Here is a 23937-nt window from a genome sequence, read left to right on the forward strand (position 1 = left end):
TAATTCCCAACTGTTTCTGAAGTGCAGTGAGTTGGGCTGAGATGGCTGTAAAGGCATCAACTTCATGAAGACCCGAAGATTTTCTTGGTGTTGCTCTCTCATTTGGTCTTTGATAGTTGTTGCTTGCCAAAACCTCAAGCAACTCATTGGCCTCTTCTGGTGTCTTGTTTTGCAAGGCCCCTCCTGAAGCTGCATGGTTTGCACATTACCTATCAATCCATTATAGAATGTTTAGACTTGAAGCCAAACTGGCAAGCCATGGTGTGGGCATTTCCTCATCAACTTCTTGTATCTCTCCCAAGCCTCATACAATGACTCAGACTCATCTTGTAGAAATGATGTGATGTCATTTCTCAATTTTGTTGATTTAGCTGGAGGAAAGAACTTGGTAAGGAATTTCTGTGCTAGATCATTCCAAGTTGTTATAGTTCCCGGTGGTAATGCCATTAACCACCCCTTGGCTTTATCCCCCAATGAGAATGGGAATAACCTCAACCTAACGGCGTCATCCGACACTCCGTTCGACTTGAAGGTGTCACAAATTTCCAAGAAATTTGCAATATGCTGATTCGAATCTTCCTTCAAATCACCATTAAATCTAACCGACTACTGGATCATCTGGATGATTGCCGGCTTGATCTTGAAGTTGTTGGCTTGTACTGTAGCCCTAGTAATACTCGACCCACTACCATTCACTATGGGAATTGAAAATTCCCTCAGTGTCCTGTTTTCTGGTTCTGCCATTTCAACTACTATTTCTGCTGCTTCTACAACTAAATCCTCTCTTTCTCTTCTCTCTCTGTTACGTCATCTGACGGTTCTCTCAATCTTAAGATCAACAAGAACCACTGGTTGACGTCTCGCTCTTCGCATAAACTACAAAAACAAAAATGAAGGAAAGTGAGATCACAAACCAATTGAAAATTAAAAACGAAAATAAAACAAATAATGATAAAAACAAAAAAAATAAAAACTCCAATCTAGCTAACTATAGAAAGACTCAATGTTAACTTAAAACAGTCCTCGGCAACGGCGCCAAAAACTTGATGCGTGTTTCCTACAACATGCAATATATAGCAAGTATACTAATCGCTCAAGTAATAAAGTGATGAGTGAGTATCGTTCCCACGAGGACTGCTAGCTAAGCACTAAATATCCTACTGTTCTCAAGTTGGAGCAATGGACTTCTTTGGATTGATGGGAGCTATTTCTAATTAAAACTTAACAATAAATTTTAAACTAAAATTAACTATGAATGCAAGATGAAAAATACGGATAGTAATCAATTCAAGTAAAACGGGTAGGGTTTTGACTTCATTTGGATTTTATTGGTTAAACCTAAAAATTAAACTACATTCACATTCATATGCATTAATTGTAAATCGAACTCACTAAGGTGTTAAACATACCTTCCCAGGCTATGTTTTCCTATTCTTCCTTATTAACTTTTCGTACCTAACAATTTGAAAGCTAATAATTCCAAACTCATTAAGCATAAGAATCCTACAATGATTTTATTAATTCTTAAATCTATCTCTAGCATCCAATACTATAATGGTGATTACCCAAGAAGCCTAACATGATTCATTTCTCAATCTCATCATGTTCATCACATAAAGCATTAAAACTCAGAGCAAACACACAATCAAAGCATAATCATATGAACATAAAACAATCAATCACTTAACCCATTAAAATCCGAATTACAATCAAAACCCTAACCCAAAACGGGTTAGTTCATAGCTAAATTAACACTACAAATACGAAAAACGATAATATCCAAGTTCAACATAATGAAAAGTAAGAGAAAGGACAAGAAATCTCCCCAAATGATGAATCCCTTGGTTCAAAATCGAATCTTTACCCTTCTAATCGCTAAATGTCTCCAAGCTTAATCAGAGAAAATGTAAAAGCTGCTAAACCTACTTCTTGGACCACACTGAACAAAAAGGCTAAGTGTTTCTTTTATACCTTGCCCAAAATCCTAAGAAAAACATGCACAAAGTAAAACTGTGTGTTTCACAAAACTAGAATTTACGACCGTCGCCACGACGAAGAAGAAATTTCGCCACGGCGAAGAACCAACAGATCTGGTGTGTGACTGGCTCACTTCGCCGCGGCGAAGCTTCTTGAAAAGCTCTGAAATTACAGAACTACCATTCTGCTTGCATCTTCGCTCGATTCTTCGATTCTCTTTACTCTCCCTTTGGAACAAGCCTCATCGTGCTTTATCCTGCTTCAGAACTCTCCTAACTTCTAAGATCCGCTAACTTTTGAGTCAAAAACTTCCAATTTTGTCTTTATTTGCTCAAAATGTCTGTTTTAACCTGAAACACGAAATATAAAGAATTAAGCAACAATTCAGGTTAAAATGCACTAGAAAGTACTTGAAATCCGATTAAAAAGTCTAATGAAAATTGTATAATCCACGGATTATCAGAATACTTACGTGCTTTTGGAGGCTTCTTTGAAAATCTCTGATTTCAGACAAGAACACTTTTCACAATACTGTTCACGGTTACTGTTCATTGTCTACTGTTCACGTGATTTTTCATCAATCGATCCAAAGTAGGATCACACTCATGGAAGTCCGCACGAAGATAATCCGCAGAACCCTTGATTATTTTGCTAGAACAATCAAGGGGTTCAAGAATCAAGAAAGAAGAACAAGAAAAGTTTTCTTCTTGAGAGAGAGAGAGAGAGGGGGTGGCTAGGGTTTTAATTGAATGAATAATTCTCCCTCTTTGTTTTAATTTTAAGTTGCACTTATATACAGAGATATTAAAATTAAATACAGGCAACAACCTCAGCAAATTTAATTGCACTGTGAGATTACCAAAATACATCTTCGTCCTAAAAGACAAAAAATACCATTCTCACAAATTGATTCTTAAATTATCTTCTAACAGTGTGACCCGTAGGCTCCTCATCATATCAGTAGTGTGTAGTATCACGATTAACACCAATTAATCGTCTCACTACACACAGACCAAGATTGGCCCCTTGCAAGGCATCATGGCCACCTGATATATTCGGATTCAGCGAAACCACGGCTTGTCAACGGTTTGCTTACCGTGCAATCAAATTGTTTCATCAACTGTTATCTCATTGAGACTGAGGTACAGAAATAGTGTCAACCTCAGATATCCTCGACATGTTTGTATTTAGTTACTGGACCAATGACAGAAATATTAAATTGGATTGAGCATTAACTCAATCCCACTGTAGCCACAGATTTAGTATCATTGCCATTTACTGAATTACCCAGTGAGATAACTTCTCCCATACCCAGGAGTGATGAATCCTTTATCGATCCACCATAGTCTTGATACACTTCTCAATGTAGCCAATCACTACCGTATTGATAGCTCTAAATAGAACTACGTTGGGCTAGTGTCAAACTACACCAATTGGTGCACAAGGAGCTTCGGTGATCTCAAGTCTAAGAATCACATGCACCACCATCCGTTAGAGGATTTATTCCATAGATACTGGGGTTACCATCCATATGGAATCATCTGGTGGGTCTATCCAGTGAACTTGCCTTTAGCAAGCACCCATACGTTACACCAGGTTGTCAACAAATAACCTTGATAAGTGAGATCAATCACTGCCTTTCGACAGGATCGTTCAACACTATGATAGCCTTACCATATTATCTGTGCCCTTGGTCAGAATAATACTAGGGCTACGGAGGTTTCTAGAATGGCCACCATATGTGATCATAGGGTTCTCACTATCAAGATTTGAAATACTTGATACCCTCATCACGATTCTACCATCCTAAGGACATATATCATTACATACACGATATAGAAGAATATGCCTTTTATTGATAAATAAACATTTATTACAGAATCAATTTTACAATAATTGATTGGCTCTAAGGAACCTACTCTAACAGCACCAGGTTGTCACCCAACAACCTTGACAAGTGAGATCTGTCACTGTCTTTCAATAGGGTCACTTAACACTATGATAGCCTTACTGTATTATTTGGGCCCTCGGTCAGAATAATACTAGGGTTACGGACGTTTCTAGAATGGCCACCATATATGCTCATAGGGTTCTCACTATCAGGATTTGAAACACTTGATACCCTCGTCACGGTTCTATCATTCTAATGACATCTATCAATACATACAACTATGGTTTACATGATATAGTAGATAATGTCTTTTATTGATTAATAAACATTATTACAAAGAGTCAATTCCACAATAATTGATTGGCTCTAGGGCACCTACTCCAGCCCAAACCCATTTCCTTACCCGTTTACCTTTTCGGGTTATCCTATGGGTCAAAATCCACAAACAGGTCCAAAGCCCTACCCGACCCAACCACCCTTCACCTTCCACATGGTACCCAATGCCAGGTGCCGCGAACCAAGCAACATTTTGTATGTGCCGGCCTCTGATGGACCCAAAATCATCTTGGTCAAAGCTATTTTGATCGAATTTAAAAACTGCAACACATTGGCTACTGATTTCCAGTGAGCTCTCATTGCCAAAGACAAAGAGGTCTTCGTCGACGAGACCATTCCAACACCCACAAATTTGAATCTCCTTCGCTAATGGAATCGATGCAACATGCTCATAAGATTCTGGATTGGCAATTGCTTGTCACCGGAAGTAGCAGCCGACCTACCACCAACTGAAATTACGGCTGAAACCTAGACCCACATTCGCGAGATGTATGGTCGGTTTGATGTCACCCAAACCTTTACTCTCTGGCAACATCTTGCCGAGATTAAACAAGCTAACATGACAGTCACGACCTACTTCAATAAACTCTCGATGGCTTGGAATGCTTTGGATGCTGTCTAAGCCAAACTTGATGCACCATTGTAGATACTCCGTTAATACCAACAAATTCAAGATCGCGATCGTCTGAGCTATTTCCTTCTTAGCCTCAATGAAAGATCTTTGCCCTTTCAGACACAAATCCTTGCCACCACACCACCGTCATCCTTACGTCGAACCTTTCAACTTGTCGTCCAAGACGAGAGCCAATGGCAGCTTCTCATGGATGGCCCTCGGCACAGTGATACCATGGCCTTTGCCGATGGCAAAGAGGTACACCCCTCTCTCTTTTCTCTCTCCGATTTGGCTAACACTCTTAAACTGAAACTAGGGTTACAAAATGAGAAAGGTATGAATTTATATCAACCCTCCAATGGCCCAAATGCAACCCCTCAATCTGACGGCTCAAAACTTCTCTCCCTTTTACAAACTCAAATTGGGCCAAAAGCAAATATGGGTCAAGGTTTTAGCTCAAATGACAACAATAGAGCAAATGGGCTTGTGCAAACCAATTGGCGAAATTGGTCTAGGCAATCAAGCATAGCAAATCAAAATATTATTGTAATTACTGCAAAAGCCAAAACCACAACAAAGATCATTGCTGGAAATTGCATGGTCGTCCTACCAAGGATAAAAATGGAAAGTCTTTAGTTTATCAAGTTTCAAGTACTGATTCTGTTTCGACTCCCCAGCTCAGCCTTAAACAATATACCCAACTGTTGCAAATGTTGAACATTGCCTCTCAAACATCAATGGTAGCATATGCAAGTACATACTTTTATTCTAATTTAATTAAGAATGATATTTGGATAATAGATTCAAGAGCTAGTGACCATATCATTTGCAACCCTAAATATTTCCACCATACCACAAACACGTCCAGCACTTCTAACGTATGCCCAATGGGAACTCTACCCTTGCTCCCCAAATAAGAACTGTCCACCTTTCAAAATCCTTGGTCTTTAAGAATGTGCTTTTTATCCCTACGTTTCATCTAAACCTAATTTCCGTGTCAAAAAATTATCAAGATAATAATTGCCTTTTATGATTTTATCCTAACAAATTTGAATTTTAGGACCCTTCGACTAGGAAATTGATGGGCTTGGGTAGAGTGCATAACGACCTTTATTATTGGACACCTGATGTCTTTTCGTCATTTACTTATGATTGTATTACCAATAAAGTTTCTCTTTGTACCCTAAACATTAATAAAAATTCCTATATTTCCCATCAACGATTGGGTCATAGTGTTTCTATCCCTCAACCTAAATGTCCAATTTGTCCTCTGGCCAAACAAGCTCAAACAATTTTCCCACAAAGCACATCCACTACCACACATCCTTTTGCTCTTATTCATCTAGATATTTGGGATCCTTATCACACTAGAAATCATGATGGATCTTGTTTTTTCCTCACCATAATAGATGATTTTTCCCTGGGAACTTGGGTATTTACTATGTAGTCCAAAGATCAAACACTTACTCACCTTAGGAACTTCTTAGCCATGGTCACCACACAATTTAAATACTTTGTTCAATGGGCATGATCTAATAATGCCAATAAATTTTTAACCACACTTGGTCTGCCCTTTTGTCTTCCCTTGGAATCCTCCATAAGAGTTCATATACATACACTCCTCAACAAAACGAGGTAGTTGAACGTAAACACAGGCATTTATTAGAAGTTACCCGGGCTCTAAAACACTAAGCCAACTTACCTTTGTCCTTTTAAGGTGAATGTATGGTCACAACTACTTACTTAATCAATCGCATGCCATCTTGAGTGTTAGGTGGTAAAACACTATATGAGTTAGTCTTTGGGAAAGCTCTAGATATCAGTCACCTTAGAGTATTTGGGGTCCTCTGGTATTCCAAAGTTATGGGATCCCATGACAAATTTGGAGCCTAGGCTACACCGTATATTTTCATGGGATTATCCTATGCTACAAAAGGGGTACAGGTTATATGATCTAGCAACAAAGAAGTTCCTGGTATCTCATGATGTTGTTTTTCATGAGGAAATATTTCCTTATCATGATGCAGTTCTTAGTTCTAGCCAATCTTAGATAACACCTTCTTTGGAAGATGACCCTTCCTCAGGAGCATCTTTTGAGCTCATCCCTACTCCCCTTGCTACTGGTACTACAGATTTACCAATAGCTCCTTAGTCTACTACCCTTTCAGCAGAAGAAACTTCCATCAGCAGCATTCCACCATAATCCCCTGCCAGAGTTCCTAATCCTCCTCCAGGCCGACACACAACCCAGCCTCCTATTTAGGCAGTTGATTATGATTGTCCCATGATACAGACCTGCACAGGTATTCCTTATCCAACATCTAACTATGTCAACTATGATAAACTCTCTCTAACCGACAGGGTTTGTATCGGTCAGATTTCTGTAGAACGAGAACCTTCTTGTTATTCTGAAGCTGTTTCTCACTCTCACTAGCGCCAGGCCATGCCTGAAGAACTTTCTGCTCTTGCACTTAATCATACATGGGACTTAGTACCATGTCTAACACACCAAAAACCTATTAGCTACAAATGGGTATCAAACACTATTCTGATGGCTCCATTGAGAGATATAAAGCCACATTGGTTGTAAAAAGCTTCACTCAGCGTGAAGGGTTTGATTATGTTGACACTTTCTCTTCAGTGGCCAAACATGTTTTTATCCGCACTTTCGTAACAGTGGCTTCTGTTTGTGACTGGACCTTACATCAAATGGACATTCACAATGCTTTTCTCCATGGTGATCTCCACGAAGAAATTTACATGAATCTTCCTCCGGGACTTCAACGACAAGGGGGGATACAGTATGCCGTCTTTGAAAGTTCTTATATGGTTTGAAGCAAGCATCGCAATAGTGGAATGAGAAGTTCACTAAAGCTCTCACAAGTCTCGAATTTTCTCAATCTAAACATGATTATGTTTTTTTCTCCAGACGAAGAGGTAACTCTTTCATTGCTCTTATTATATACGTAGATGACATTCTAATCACAAGAAATGATGAAACAGCCATCAAGATCTTAAAAGAGGAGAACCAAAATATTTCCTTGGAATTTAAATTGCAAGATCTCCAACAGTGACATCTCTTAGCCAACGGAAATACGTTCTGGAACTTGTGTCTGATTCTGGTTTATCGGCATGTAAACCAAGTATTATTCCTGTTGAGCAAAACTCCAAACTCATTACCCAAGAGTATGACAGAGCAATATCATCCTCAGAAATGGATCCACCATTAGAAGATGCATCACATTATCAGAGACTTGTGGGACGTCTCATCTATCTCACTATGACACAACCAAACATCAGTTATGCAATCCATATCCTCAGTCAATTCATGCATGGGTCCAAACAATCTCATATGGATGTAGCAGTGAAGGTAATAAAGTATCTAAAGGGATGTCCTGGATTAGGACTTCTCTTATCTCGAAATGCAAACCTTGATGTCACAGCCTGTTGTGACTCAAATTGGGGCACATGTCCAATGACGAGAAGATCACTTACTGGCTTTTGTGTAAAACTTGGAGAAACATTGATTTCCTAGAAAACAAAAAAACAGTCCACGGTATCTCTTTCATTAGCAGAAGCTGAATACAAATCTATGGGCAAAACCACCTGTGAAATCACTTGGGTTCTTGGATTATTGGGAGATCTAGAAGTCCAAGTAAAAAACCTTGTCCATTTATATTGTGATAATAAGGCAGCAAATCCAGGGTTTCATAGAGAAAGAAACATATAGAGATTGACTGTTACTTCATAAGAGCAAAAAATTAGAAAGGAATCATTAAAACTATGCACATTGGTACTACAAAGCAACCAACAGATATCTTTACTAAACACTATGCAATAACAACAATCATATCTACCACGCAAGCTTGACGTTTATGATATTTACCCACCGCAAGTTTGAGGGGGAGTGTTGAGATATGAATATATTTGTATTAATGTGTAATTAATTCTTTCCATTCATTGTACATTAATGTCCGGATTTCATGTGATTGGGAAATTCGAGCATTATTGCTATTGCCTTTCATTATCACACTAGATTTGTATAAATAGGGTTATACATTTCATTAAGAGTGAATATACAAAATATACAGATTCTTCTCTCTTTCTTGGCATTCTTTGGCAGTTGTCTTGCTACTTTTGCCATCTTTCTCTTTTTCTTCTTGATTTATTTCCAATCTCTGATACACTGCATTGCGCCAATGAAATGAAATTTTGTTCCTTGCCATTAAAGTCATCTAAATTTTCACCATGTTTGAATAAAATATAATACTTGAATGAATTGAAAAATGAATAAAAATTGAATGAAGAATAGAAGTTAAAACCTTTCGATGGCAACATGGTTTTGAGTTTGAGCATGACTGTGGTGGTTTAGCTCGGAGCTTAACATGTTCTTCTTTGGCTAATTTCTTTCAAGAAGACCAAAACTTGTTGAGAAATCTCACTTGCAGGAGTCTGTCTACCGATTCTCATATTTAAAGAGTTTCAAAGAGTGAAGTAAAATAGGGGTACAATAGTCAATTCAGCAAGCTGAACAAACTACTTGCAAGTTTCAAGGGGCAACAAGTGTCAACAATGGCAGCTAAGTTTCCTCTCTTTTTTATTCAATATTTTACATTGGACCCAACCACCATTTTTTTTTTTTCTTTAATCAGAACCCACCTAATCCCGAAATGAACTGTAGCATCCCACAACCACAGTCCCCAGATAAGACACGTCACAACTCAATTTTGATTTTTTTCTCTTCATCTTTTCTGCAACCACTCTCCGCTTATGCTTTTTTACTCCATAGATCTTTCAGATCATGCAAACAGGCCAAATCTTGATAGAATATAATCAAATAAATTCAGTAAAAGATTCCAAATATTTAACAAGAATCTACCAAAAATAAAATAAAGAATTCCTCACCTTTATCGTTAATAGAACTCTCATTCATCTCTCTGCAAAAAAAGAAACCCTCCAAACAAGACCAATTTGATTCTATAAAACAAATAAAATTATCTAAATTTAATAACTTGAATAAAAAAAAACCGTGTCCAGCCATTAATTTCTGAAAAAAAAAAAAAAAAAGAGAAAAAAGAAATGTATTGATGAACTCCGTTCAAAGTGACATTTGGGTTCTTGGTTCTTTGAGTAAGGATTGTTGAATGAAAGTGAAACGCAAATGGAGCTAACTAACTTATGAAGACAAGAAAAAGAGAGGGAAAAAATGAAGAGTATATATAAGGTTTTATAAACAGTGGGCTTAACTCTGGTTTGTAAAAAGAAACATGCTAAATGGGTAATTATCTATTAGCGGCCCACAATTAAACTAAGCACACACAAGACTGGGTTAGTGATAGACTTATAGATTTCTATGCAATGATAAACTCTATTTTTTTTTTTTTTTCATTGTGTTCAAATGGGTTAGTGATAGATTTAGGGTGCGTTTGGTTTCAAGAATGTTTTATTGATGAAAAGATAGGATTACCAGTGAGATAAATTACCTTAAAAATTACTGAGAAATTTTATATTAATATATTTGGTTAAATTAGAATAACAGATTATTGGGAAAAGCTTTTATCGAATTGCCTTTTCTTTTTAATTTTATTATTATTTAAAGTATTTCTTTTAACCTTTATATTTGAAAATTTAACTAAAACACCACAACCACAGTAAAAGTTTAAAATTTAACAAAATACTTTCAACCACCCAAGACAACTGCCGACCGTTTACCACCATTGGCGACCGTCACTGACAATCACTGGAACGATGCACGACTAGTCGAACGTGGCTGACCTTGCACCGATCTAGCCGTTTCTGGGTTCGTTTTGCTTGCTGCTTTTGCCTTTTAGCAAGCTTGGGATGCTTGTATCTCTTTTTGGGAGGTTGGGCGGTGCATGCTTGCTAGTGGACTGCTCGGTTGGAGCAAGAAGGCTGGGAGAGGGTCTATTGTTTGGTTAATGGTGCTTCGGGTTGGGTTGTGTGGATGCTGTGACCTGGTGCGGGAACTTTGGCTGTCTTTGCTTTGTTTCGTGGAGTGGTCCTCCTTGTTTTATTAATGAACGAACTCCTTTTTTTTCTTCAAAACAAAGCAAAGACAGCCAAAGCTCCCACATTAGAACACTTAAGATTTATCAATCTCTAAAAATTATAGATCTTTCAAAGGGGGGACAAAATTAATTTTTCTTTTTCGAAGTTTGATATTTGATATTTGTAAATATCTATCAACATTTAATATTTTAGCCTGATGTTGATTTATACAATATACATTAAATTCACGGTGGCCAATTGTTAATAAATGTTTGTTCAATATAACTGATATATACCCAATAAAAATGGCTTAACGTTTCTAATTGCATAATTATGAATATTATTATATTAAAAAAATACTTTTTTTTATTAATAACAGATTATGACATTAAATATCAAATCCAAATAATTAACCAATTATTTGTATTGCTGTCACACTGAGGTATAGTTAAAAAATCTCAAAAATAATTATTCAAGACACAACCATTTATCTATAAGCTTAATTACGAGGTTATAATATACCGTAGATACATAAGAAAAAAAAAATTATAACATAAATTTTGTTAGTAGATAATGTAATTAATTAAGCGTTTCAATAGATATGATCGTTTTGGCATATTAACTTTTTATATGTATTTCGATATCTCTACTTTCTAGAATATTTTCATTGTCTTATTTTCGAATGTAACATCAATGACTAGAATTTGCTCCAGAAGAAGTATATATATATATATACACTATTAATTTTATCATGCAATGTAATTTTATTATATTTCAATAAAGAAATATAAAATCTTAAAACAGAGAAGGGAAGACAAATCCATGCATACATGGCAAAAATTAATTAGAAAAAAAAAAAAAAACAAAAAACTGTTATTTTTATTTTGTTGATCCATATTGGTTATGATGTTCCTAATAGAATGAGTTTTCCATTAAAATTGTTTATTTTTTTTCCCACTAATAAATATAAACATTATTTTAATTAAACATGTTTTTGAATCTCTGCCACTACTGGGATATTGTTAGGAGTTAGTGTTTTAAAGTTTATGTTTAATTTATTTATCACATCTGAAATTTAACTTTCAATAGGAAGAATATTAATACCTATAAATGTTAGATTTTTTAAGCATATGTTTGATTTGTTTGACTTTGACATATAAAATTTATTTTTCCAAGATTTTCATGAATTTTTTTATCACATGTACAGATTTAATTTTATAAATAATTATAGATGTACAGGTTTATTCTGCAAAGTTATAAACCTTAAATATTTTTAAGTAATTAAACCCCTTAATCCGGGTATAGTGACCTGGATTTTCTATGAAGGTAGACTTGGCCCAGCCCAAAATATCAAAACCCAACGTCTACACTTACTTGGGTTTGGACCTATACAAACTTCGATCTTACCCAAAAATTTGACACCCTTAGTAAATGTAAAATATCTAGGGGAAATGACTTTGAGACCCGACCTATTTGATCAGAAACCTACATTACTAAATACACTTATTTTATATTTAAAAATTTCTCTTTCAACCATATTTAATACCCAAAATACCCATGAAACCTTAATTAGTGTATTAAATAGGGTTTAAAGAGAAATTTCAATTTTATAATCAAAATAATGCAAAATCTGAAAAGTGGCAGTGTATTTTCATAAAAACAATGTGCATGATAGTTTAATTTAAGGATTTATGCAAGAAATAAAAGTTTAAGATTATAAAACAGAGTGTGGATGTAACACAAAAAACTTTAAAAATGGGGGATACTAATCAAATAAGTGAGGATTAAAAATCACTTCCTAATATTTATCTATTCTACTACTGTTAAGTTCATCTGTACGAAATGATTGATAGGTATCTTAGCACCCTCGACAATTTTAAAAAAATATTAGTAATATTTATTTACGTTCTTTTTCTTGGAATGATTGCTACAATAAACTTTAGTAACTCCTTTTTTTTTTCTTTAAAAAAAAAGGGTACATAATTACATGCTTCCAGATACTTGTTTGACATTTAGCACCCCTTTCAAGTAAGATGATCCTTTGTAATTCCTAAGCCTTTTGCCCTATCTAAAGCCCAAGCCCAAAATGAGCAGGCAACTAGCCCAACTCAGCCCACATGGTTCCTTCAATTTCTCTTTCCAATCAGTTCTTTCACCACTATAAGGGTTTGTTACAGTGACAAACTAACAATGGTAATGTTACCGGTCCAACATTACGGTAGATATAATTTAAGTATCCAAAGTGAATATTCATAATTTATGTTTTATGTGATCTAAGGTTAGTTATCACAAACAGTTATTACTTACATGTCAATGCCGTAATTGAAAGCACATCCCGTAAAGATAAGAATTTTGAGATATCATTTGAAAATTGTATCGATATGATTTTTTTAATTACTTTAAATACTTGATTATAACTAAAACGTTAGGTTGTACCAACTTAAATTTCTTTACATAAATTTTCAACCGTTAATCCGTTACAATTTAATTGCTTAGGAGTTGATGAAATGGTAAAAAAATAACTACTCCCAGCTTCCTTCCCATACCTGTTAGATTTCAATATATTTACTACCATAAATTTATGTTTCAATTTAAATCAAAATTTTAAGTTACTATAACCTGACCCGTAATGAAAAAATTAAAATTATTATAATCTAGTTATATGTTACCAAAATATTATAAGTTACAAAATTTAGTATGACAAATTAACTTAGTGTTCCAATTGGTTTTATGAAATGTCATTGATTAATTTTACCACTTCAAAATAAGAACTAAGAACATTGGCTTTGCAAATTACAAAAATGTTGTACTACAAAATTAATTTACCGTTACAATCAATTCTACGAAATGATTTTAAATCAAGAATTATTACATTTTTAGGGTAACCTTATCACTTTGAAACAAGTTCATAAGATAATTCTGACTGTTTTGATAATTTGAACAAGGTAATATTAAACTCTTTTTACTAAAATATTACCCTCCTTAACAATAATATCAAATACAATTATACAGAGAAAGACAAGTGTTTTGAGCAATAAACACTCATTTGAAGAACTTTAATGGTCCACAAATGGTGCAATAAGAATTATTTGCGAGGGGAGAGACAATATATAGATGACAAGTGACAACCATTAGCTCAGCCTTTAACTAAAAGTCACAACATCATATAATTACAAAGAATTTGGATTCGGTTTATTTTTATTATTATTATGTAGGAAAATGAGGACAAAGAAGAGCTTTTGTTGGAAAATAAATGGGCTCAGAAAATGGAGAGACTATAGGAGGGCTAGAATGTTATTCTTCTTCATAAACATTTCTCTCCTTTGAGTTGTACAAATTACAGCCGCCCCCCAAGCCAATTGAACATTGCCAAGACAAAGACAAGAAGGCGGAACACCACTAAATATATACAACTTTAATATTGAGACCTTTGTTCTTTTTTTGTACTAAAAAAAAAAAAAATATATATATATATATATATATATATATAAATAAAAGTGAGAGGAGTCTCTTATTCACTTTCTCATTCCCATTATAACATTTGTAAAACAAATAATTAGAATGACATTCTAATTTGGTTGAGTTAAGTTTCTTTTTTAATTGATCAATTTTTTTTATTTGTATTTTTCTATTCAACATATTGCTATACTGAATTTATAATGTTTATATGTATTATATTTTCGATGATTAAAATTTAATTCATAAAATTTTATATAGTGAGTGTACTTAGTAGAAGAATGAAGAGTAGATTTAGGGGTGTGTATATAAATCCCATTTAAAGATATATGTTGAACTTGGAAATTAAATGATATAAAATAAATTAAAAAAAGGTAAGAGGGGATTGGGTTGATTAGATGTAGAAGTATGAATTTTGTTCCCAAAATTAAATGCCATCTAAGTTCTAACAATGATTATGACATTTAGAAGTATGAATTTTGTTCCCAAAATTAAATGCCATCTAAGCTCTAACAATGATTATGACATTGATCAAATTAGCCAAGACTTCAAGGCTCCAAGAAAGCTATAATTATAGAAGACACAATCATTTATCTCTAATCTTAATTACAAGTTTCTAATATATCAAAGATACATAAGAAAAATAAAAATAATAGCATAAATTTTATTGGTAGTGTTGTGCAGTCAACTCGAAGAGGATAATTTCTTATTAGGAGAGAAGATATTTAGATTGGTTCAATTCCAAAGGAAGATATTCAGATTGGCTTAGATTCCAACTAAATTAGCCGAAGATCATACAACTTCCTAATCCTACGTATTTGAATCTTATCTCAACTCTATCATGTAAATGGGTGCTATATAAACCCATCATAACTTATTTTCTAGGGGGTTAGACAATTGTTCTAAGCAAATTTTCCTATGAATTATACAGTTCTTTGTAAACTTTGAAAAGCAATAAGATAACAGTGGACGTATGTTCAAGTTCTAACTTGCCAAACTACTTTAAAAATTGTCTTGTATTCTTATTTATGACTCTTTCTTTTTATTCATTGTTGATTTTCATTCAATCACGTGCACATCCATTTCGATTCCGACAGGGCTAATCAGAATTCTTTGATTGATGCAGATTTATGTATCCAGCTAGATAATGTAATTAATGATGAGAATATCCATAATTCGATTTCCAAATTAATTTTTGTATAGCGGAAGATTAACAAATAACTAATAATATTTTTCTAGTTTCAATATATATGATCCTTTTTATATGTATTGCGATATCTCTGGGTGCGTTTGTTTCAATTTCTTTTTCCTATCCTACCGAAAATACATATTTGTTTTCCTATTATGAAAATACTATTCTATTTTATTCAATTTTTTAAACCTCCTAGGTTTGTTAATTTAACTAAACACCCCCTCAAAAAATGTTTAGAAATTGACAAAAACACCTTCACTCACCCACATTTGCCAGATTCCAGCCACCACCGCTAAAAGGTAGCAGCATTTGATATAATGGTGCACTATCAGCTGGATCTGACCATCAAACGAGACTACATTTGGCCGTCAATGGTCAGGTGTAGCTGTGGATCTGGTTAGAAAAATGTTATATCGACACATAACCGACCAAATCTAGCCAGTCTTACATCGATATGGTGACTCCAACCACCCTCCAACGGTGGTGGCCAACTACTGGTATTTAATGGGTAAGTAAGGATGTTTTTATTAATTTTTAATATTTTATTACAGGGTTTTTTGGTAAATTAACAAACCTGAAATACTATATCAGAATAACGAACCAAATTTCTAAAATATTTTCATATATACACATACGTATAAAATTAACTAATAATTTTATTATGCAATGTGATTTTTATTAAATTTCAATAAAGAAATATATAATCTTAAAAGTTAAAACAGAGAGGGGAAGACAAATCCATGCATGAATAGCAAAAATTAATTAANAAGACTGAGATCTGCTTTAATTTTTAGTAAAAAAACCCACAAAACGACGTCGTTTTGGGGGTGACCTTTTTTGTTTTTTTTTTTTCAATAATTCGCGAATAATTCGGGAGGGCTTAAAATACGCGTATAATTCGACAGATTTTAGAAAATACGTATACGGACATTTTATATGCGAATTATACGATTGTCCATATAATTCACGTATAATACGCGTTTTTACTAATTAGGATTACGAGTACGTTTATCTTTAAAAAAAAACATATTTCCAATCGAACGCATTTAATGGCATGTATATTTGTTCAATCACAATCTGATGACAAGTTTCAACATATGTAACGGCCACGTATATAATTAATGTGATATGATGTGATTAGAAGTCTATTCAAGTTTGGAAGATTTACTCTCATATTTTAATAGTTAAAAACTTTTAAAATAATTATAGAAGACACAATCATTTATCTCTAAGCTTAATTGCAAGTTTCTAATATATCAAAGATACATAAGAAAAATAAAAATAAAAATAATAGCATAAATTTTATTGGTAGTATCGTGCAGTCAATCCGGAAAGGATAATTCCCTATTAAGAGAAAATATATTTAGATTAACTTAATTTATAAAGAAGATATTCAGATTGACTTAAATTCTAACTAAGGTAGTCGAAGATCATACAACTTTCTAATCCTACGTATTTGAATCGTATCTCAACTCTATCATGTAAATGGGTGTTATATAAACCCATCATAACTTATTTTATGAGGGGCTAGGCAATTATTCTAAGTCAATTTTCCTAAAAATTATACTGTTCTTTGTAAGCTCTTAAAAGCAATAAGATAACAGTGGACGTATGTTCAAGTTATAACTTGTCGAATTACTTTAAAAATTATCTTGTGTTCTTATTTATAACTCTTTCTTTTTTATTCATTGCTAATTTTTATTAAATCATGTGCACATTCATTTTGGTTATGACAGAGTCAGTCAAAATTCTCTGGTTGGTGTAGATTTTTGTATCAACAGGTAGATAATGTAATTAATGAAGAGAATATCCATAATTCGATTTCCAAATTAATTTTTGTATAGCGGAAGATTAACAAATAACTAATAATATTTCTCCAGTTTCAATATATATGATCCTTTTTATATGTATTACGATATAACGGTGCATTTGTTTCAATTTTTTTTCCCTATCCTACCAAGAATACACATTTCTTTTCCTATTTTGAAAATACTATTCTATTTTATTCAGTTTTTAAAACCCCTTAGGTTTGTTAATTTAACTAAGCACCCCCCCAAAAAAGTTTAGAAATTGACAAAAACACCCACACCCACCGACATTTGCCAGATTCCAGCCACCACCGTCAAAAGGTGATCAGAATTTGGTATAATGGAGCACTACAAGCTGGATCTGGCCGGTAATGCACCGATCTAGTTTTTTCCGACCATATCCATCATGGATTTGGCCTAAAAATGTCAGATCTATGCCTTAGCTAGTCGTCAACGATGACCAAGATATGGTCATCGTTGACCATCAACGATGATCATATCTTTGGCTGTTGTTGACCAACAAACGTGGCCAGATCTGGCCGTCAATGGCCATATGTAGCTGTGAATATGACTTTTTTCGGTCAAATTCACGGTGAATCTGGCTGGAAAATGCTATATTGGTGCACAATCGACCAAATCCAACTAGTCGTGCGCCGATATGGCGACTCCAACCACCATCTGGTGGTGATGGCCAATTGCCGGTATTTAATAGGTGGGTAAAGATGTTTTTGTTAATTTTTAATGTTTTATTACATGGGTTTTTAGTAAGTTAACAAACTAGGGGATGTTTTTATTAATTTTCAAATCCTACCTCGTAATAACCATCCAATTTTACTTTATTTTTAAAATAATATTCTAAAAAGTATCAAATAATAAACTAAATGTAGCCACTATTTTCTAAAATATTTTCATATATACATATACGTATAAAATTAACTAATAATTTTATTATGCAATGTAATTTTTATTAAATTTCAATAAAGAAATATATAATCTTAAAACAGAGAGGGGAAGACAAATCCATGCATGAATAGCAAAAATTAATTAACAAAAAAAAAAAAAAAAACTAGATATTAAATTATATAATAAATATACTTACATAAACGTAAGATCAAATATGAAGAACTCTAAGAGTTCATCCAAAATTTACACTGAATCAAAGCTTCTAATCGGATGATTAAACTGAAAAGACAAATCACTAAAAAAATTTGAACTAAACATTCCCAAGAAACTTCCTTCTCTATGCGGCATAAATACATCATCAACCAACTCCATGTCTGAACCAGAAATTGTAGGAGACGACTCACTCAACAAACCCATCAAATGATCACTCCCAACCGCATCTTGATCGTCAACAAGCTTGTTAGGATTTGGGTTTTCAACGAAGCGCGAAGCCGAGGCGTCGACGTCGGAGTCTTTCCCCGTCAGTTCTTGCACAAGAGCTCTAAAATTTGAGGCACAAGTATTGACCTTCATGGGGGATGATATGTACACAACTTTGATGCCCTTTTTGGATCTTTTGTTTTTGTGCTTCTTGGATTTGATAATTTGATGATGAACACCAAGAACATCCATGGTGGAATAATAAGGAGATGAAGAAAGTGGTGGCAAGTGAAATCGAAATGAAATGTGAGCAACTTTATAGGGTACGGAGATAGGATTTTCTAGGGGATAAGGGAGTTTCTCGGAAAGTGATGAAAGAAAAAAGTTGAGTTTGATTGTGGAAATGGAAGGTTGCAAGAAATTAAAAAGATTAGAAGATTCTGAAGAGACGCTTGGATGACCCGTAATCTCATTGGTATTTTGTAACAGGCGGATCAACTACATATAGGTCCCTACAATTTACGTTACCGCTTCTATTGAGTAAAATCAGAAAGTGACAACTTAGTCCTTAATATTGGTCCTAAATGTGTTAATTTCTTATTTTATATGATCCAAAGTCGGGGTAGATAAAAATTTGATTTGGTTCAATTTGGGACTAAACCATATCAAATCTGTTCTAAGCTTTTTCTTTCGAGAATTGAACCAAACTAAAACGAGTAATTATATACGATCAAGAGTATTGTTCATATAACACATGGTTTTTAAACTTTAAAAAAAAAAAAAAAAAGGTTCATTTTTGTTCAATTCAAGGGTCTAATAAATTTTGAACCACCTATTGAACCCAACCAAAAATCAAATTTTGTTCTATTTTACTTACCAATTCAGTTTGGTTCGATTTTGGTTAACGGTTTGCTTTTGTTCAATTTGGTTTTTTGCCCAATTCCGGAGTGCTCATTTTCAAGGATTAAAGCGTTATATTTTTTATTTCAATAGATTAAAGTTTGCCGACTGTAAACCACAGGACCTAAACATAATTTTATCCATCCTATAGCACCTAAGTTTGAAAATGATTTATGTTCAATGTAACTAGAGGGAATGGATATAGCACGTGCGCAGACGCTTGTGACTTGAAAACTTTGCACTATAATATTAAGAAATCTAAATTATACGTGGCTCTAATATAGCCCGTTATTTATTTTTTTATTAATTTAATTTATGTACTGTGGTCAAAGTTTATACATTTTGTTGAGTATCATAAACGTCCGTATTATAAGGTTATCTTTTATAAGATCATTTAGCATTTGAATAATGATTAGAGTAAGCAAATTTAAGACCTAAATTATTTTAACTTGATTAATTAATAGACAATTGATTTGATATTATTGTATCGTTAGCTGGCTTTCGTGTTAATATCTCAATGTTTATTTGACATTAACAAAGTTGGTACTTAATCACTTGGATAACATTTGTACATATCTATATTCTATGTAGAAAAATTGATCAACTATCATTATATTATATTATTTATCACATTTTTTTATTTTATATTAAATTATAAGATCAATTTCATTTGATCTAGATAGATGATTAAGTTTTAAGCGTCTCAATAATTGTCGAAAACTATTAAACACCCCGTTTTTGATAATTTATTGGGAGTTTTTTATATAGAGATTTTTTGGTAATTATATGGGGTATTTAATAGTTTCTACAAATTATTGAGGGCATTTCTTTAGCCACATGTGAAATTAACCCTAAATAATAGAAAAAAAAAAAAAGATGAGATTAACATATTACATCATTTTTTATGGGAAAATGTCACATTAAATATACTTGTTTTAATTTCTTATATAGATTAATAAAACAATATTTTTAATAAGAAAATTATTCAATAGCTATAAATCAATTATCTAAACATAAAATAAAATTCACATACCAAAATAGAATGAAAGGAGAAATGCAAAGTTTAGAGAAATTTGGATAAGAATTTCCTATGTGAGTGTGACTAACCACGGTTTACGTGTAAATCACTAAACCTTGCATATTGAAACAACATCACGCATACATATCTCAAAATCACAAAAATTAAAATAATAAATCGTGATTGATTGGACTATATACATTGAACATATTAATCGGATATAAAAAAATAAATTCTCTTAAACTTATGATGCCCACATGAAATAGATAAGCCCCATTGCAGAAACTGTTGTTAGTCATCTGACAAGACATAAAAGGAGAAGAAGACGTTAATCTTGTCTTGCCAAAAAAGTCATCACTTTTGTAATGATACTGAGATACGATTCTAGCCGTTTGATCAATTAGTGATGAGGGAGTCTCTATGCCTCATGCTGACGTGTTAGAACGACGTCGATTTATTGACTTTGTAGATAAAGTTAAATATCGTTAGGATCTTCTCTAGATATTTTCATCCACATTTGTGATTGATTTACACTTCAACGTCCTGAGCCGACCGTCGTCGTTTCTTGAGGGGTCCATTGGTTTATTAGTTGATCAAGTTTTTCCAATTTCGCTATCTACAATAATATTTTAGTATTTAAGGAATATAAATAAATGCAGAAAATTAAAAAAAAAAAATTTATATTTCAAGATCTGAAAAGTGACGTTATATCTTACTATTTATTATAAATATCAAACACAAAGTAAATTGTTAATTTATAAACAAAATATATTCAATAAATAACTTGACAATAAAAGAGAAGTGTCATGTTGTTTTGTTTTGTATATGTAACAGTATTAATTTAAGGGTTTGGACATATATAACTAATTCAATAGTTAGATTTTTTAAAAATATACCAGATTTACTTAAATAATAAATCTAGTCGTAAAATCCAATTATTTACTAATTATACCTTTGATGAAACAACAAATAGTATATTCCTAATATATAACGCTAGACTACATAAGATTTAACAGTTTAATTTAAGCATGCTAGATCATGCTAGATGGTGCTAGACTTAATAGTCTAACGAATTCTGACTATTTTTATCCTTATTATTTTCATTAAGGATAATTAAGTTAAGTTATATGATTTTATAGCTAAATATGTCCTTTAAATAAAACCTTTAACATTTGAGGAATTAAGATTAGTAAAGATGATTATATATAAGAATATTTTATTTATTTATTTATTATTGTAATACCACAATTTTGTATGAAATGTTCTTTCTTTCAATTTCAATTAAAAGAGTGAATCAAGATTATAAAATTGTATTGACTACAACATTGTGAAAAAGAAAAATGAGACGTTTGATTGGTTATTTAAAACAGTTTTAAAAACAAGATAAAATTAAAACTTTTGAGTTGAATTTTAATTTGTTTTTTTTAAGTTAAGAATATGTTTGATTTAATACTTATAATACTTTTTAAAAAACTGTTTCACATAGTATCTTAAAATTGTGAAAATTTGATATTTGTGTGGCTAACAAGTTTATTAATCAATTTGTTTTTATCAAATATTTTATATTAACATAATTATAGCATATTAACAATATAAAATATGATCCATCATTCAAGCATTATTATAATTTTAATAAACTTAATTTTATAATTTATAGCTTTGCCTTTATTTTAAATATTGTGTCACATATATAACTAAATCAAAGTTTAATATATAGTTTTACTAACCACTACTGGGTGGCCTGATGGTAAAAAAACAAAAAGAGGTTTCTCAAGCTCTTGATTTCGAGTCCCTACAGGAGCTAATATGGATGGTTACTGGAGGATTACCCAGTTGGACTTTTAAGATCTTGAGAAATTAGTTGAGGTGCTCGTAAGCTAGCCCGGACACCCTGATGATAAAAAAATTATATATATAGTTTTACTATCTTAGATATAAACCAAAAAATTATTTTGTTAAAGAATATTTATCATCAATACAGAAACTTATTATGATTTATAGATTGCAATATCATAGTGCATGTATAGAATGTTAGTAGTCCAAGAATAGAGAAGCTTTGTAGAGAGAAAACTTATATTATGTATCATTGATCAAATCCAAATCATTTCCTGTTAAGACTATATCATCATCAACATAAACAAGTAACAAAACAAATTGAGTTTTATTTCTCTTGATAAAAAGAGAATAATTTGATTTGGATTGTTGAAAGCCTTCAAAAATAAGAGTTGATGTAAGTTTATGATTCCATGCTGTATAAGCTTGTTTGAGGCCATAAAAAGACTTATGAAGTTTACAAATCAAGTTCTTCTCCTTTTGATTGACAAACCCTTATGGAAGAGTCATGTATATATCTTCATCTAAATCACCTTGTAGGAAAGCATTGTCTACATCAATTTGATTGAGAGGCCAATTATACATAGAAGCTAAAGTCAAAATGGTTATAACAGTATACTACAAGAGAAAATGTCTCATCATAGTCTATACCTACCTATTGTATATATCTTTTAGCAACTAATCTTGCCTTGTATATTTCTAAGGAACCATCAGCTTTGTATTTCAACTTATGGAATCCTGGTTTGTTTAACTAAAGGGCAAATAGAACAATGAGGTGGATGTAGAGTGTTTCACTCATTATGCATTTATTTCAATAATGAATAAGGAACATGTCCTAGTCTTCTATGCCAAAGTTCAAAATTTAGAGGCATACAAGATGGAGATGCAACCAAAGAAGAAAGAGAAACATATCCTTTATTCACTTTCTAAACAGAATTTACATCATAAGTAGAACAATGTTTCTTACAAAAGGTTTTGATAAGCATATCTAAATCTGATACATGTGTCATGTGATCAGTGGCACCCGAGTCTATAATCCAATTATCAACATCATGACTTGAATATAAAGATGTGAAATTACTTGCAAGGTTAGCTACTGGAAGAACAACATTCTCCTTTCCCAGCAATTGCAAAAGTTGACTGTATTGTTCTACAGACAAAACATTCCTAAGAGATGAACTAGGATTTGAGGCCTCAGAAGCTGTACTAGAAGATTGAGCTTGCACTTGATTAGCTGAGGACTTTGCCTTATTTTTTCCTTTTGTGAATTGAAATCAGCAAGATAACCATGTAGTTTGCAGCAAGTAACTTTCTTATGTCCAGGCAAATGACAATGATCACATTCTATATATGGCTTCTTCCCTTTATATTTCGAACTTTGATTCTAATTCCTTTTATTATTTTTTCCATAGAGAATAGCGGTAAAATCAAAGTTAATGCTCATTCTAGACAATATCTTTTGACTTTCATCTTGGTTCACCATTGAATAGGTTTGTTTAACAAAAGGTAATGGGCATATGAGAAGAATTTGACTACGCACCATAGAATATGAGACATTCAGTCCCATAAGAAATTGTAATA

At 32.8% G+C, this 23937-nt stretch overlaps 2 protein-coding genes, 1 long non-coding RNA gene and 1 other non-coding gene across 6 annotated transcripts; 2 read left to right on the forward strand and 2 right to left on the reverse strand.

Moving 5' to 3' along the window:
- The first annotated feature begins 253 nt into the window (after positions 1-253).
- Positions 254-360, forward strand: LOC116144122. Its single transcript, XR_004130218.1, has one exon. It is a non-coding gene; the product is annotated as a small nucleolar RNA R71 (small nucleolar RNA).
- A 6986-nt stretch (positions 361-7346) lies between these two features.
- On the forward strand, positions 7347-8352 carry LOC116144097 (uncharacterized mitochondrial protein AtMg00810-like). The gene is made up of 3 exons (XM_031429548.1): positions 7347-7646; positions 7747-7754; positions 7878-8352. Exons 1-3 carry the CDS (start codon positions 7347-7349, stop codon positions 8350-8352), a joined length of 783 nt encoding a protein of 260 aa, XP_031285408.1.
- A 433-nt stretch (positions 8353-8785) lies between these two features.
- On the reverse strand, positions 8786-9979 carry LOC116144091. 3 transcript variants are annotated; one of them, XR_004130210.1, is made up of 3 exons: positions 9723-9979; positions 9140-9635; positions 8786-9003 (listed from the first exon to the last, which is right to left on the reverse strand). It is a non-coding gene; the product is annotated as an uncharacterized LOC116144091 (long non-coding RNA). The 3 variants fall into 3 exon arrangements; XR_004130211.1 differs by having other exon boundaries at positions 8786-9035; XR_004130209.1 differs by having other exon boundaries at positions 8786-9052.
- Positions 9980-18376: 8397 nt separating this feature from the next.
- LOC116144113 (sigma factor binding protein 1, chloroplastic-like) lies at positions 18377-19011 on the reverse strand. Its single transcript, XM_031429576.1, has one exon. It carries the CDS (start codon positions 18855-18857, stop codon positions 18429-18431), a length of 429 nt encoding a protein of 142 aa, XP_031285436.1. The 5' UTR covers positions 18858-19011; the 3' UTR covers positions 18377-18428.
- Positions 19012-23937: the final 4926 nt, after the last annotated feature.

This window comes from Pistacia vera, unplaced genomic scaffold, assembly GCF_008641045.1.
Source record: "Pistacia vera cultivar Batoury unplaced genomic scaffold, PisVer_v2 Contig438, whole genome shotgun sequence".
Lineage (NCBI taxonomy): Eukaryota > Viridiplantae > Streptophyta > Magnoliopsida > Sapindales > Anacardiaceae > Pistacia > Pistacia vera.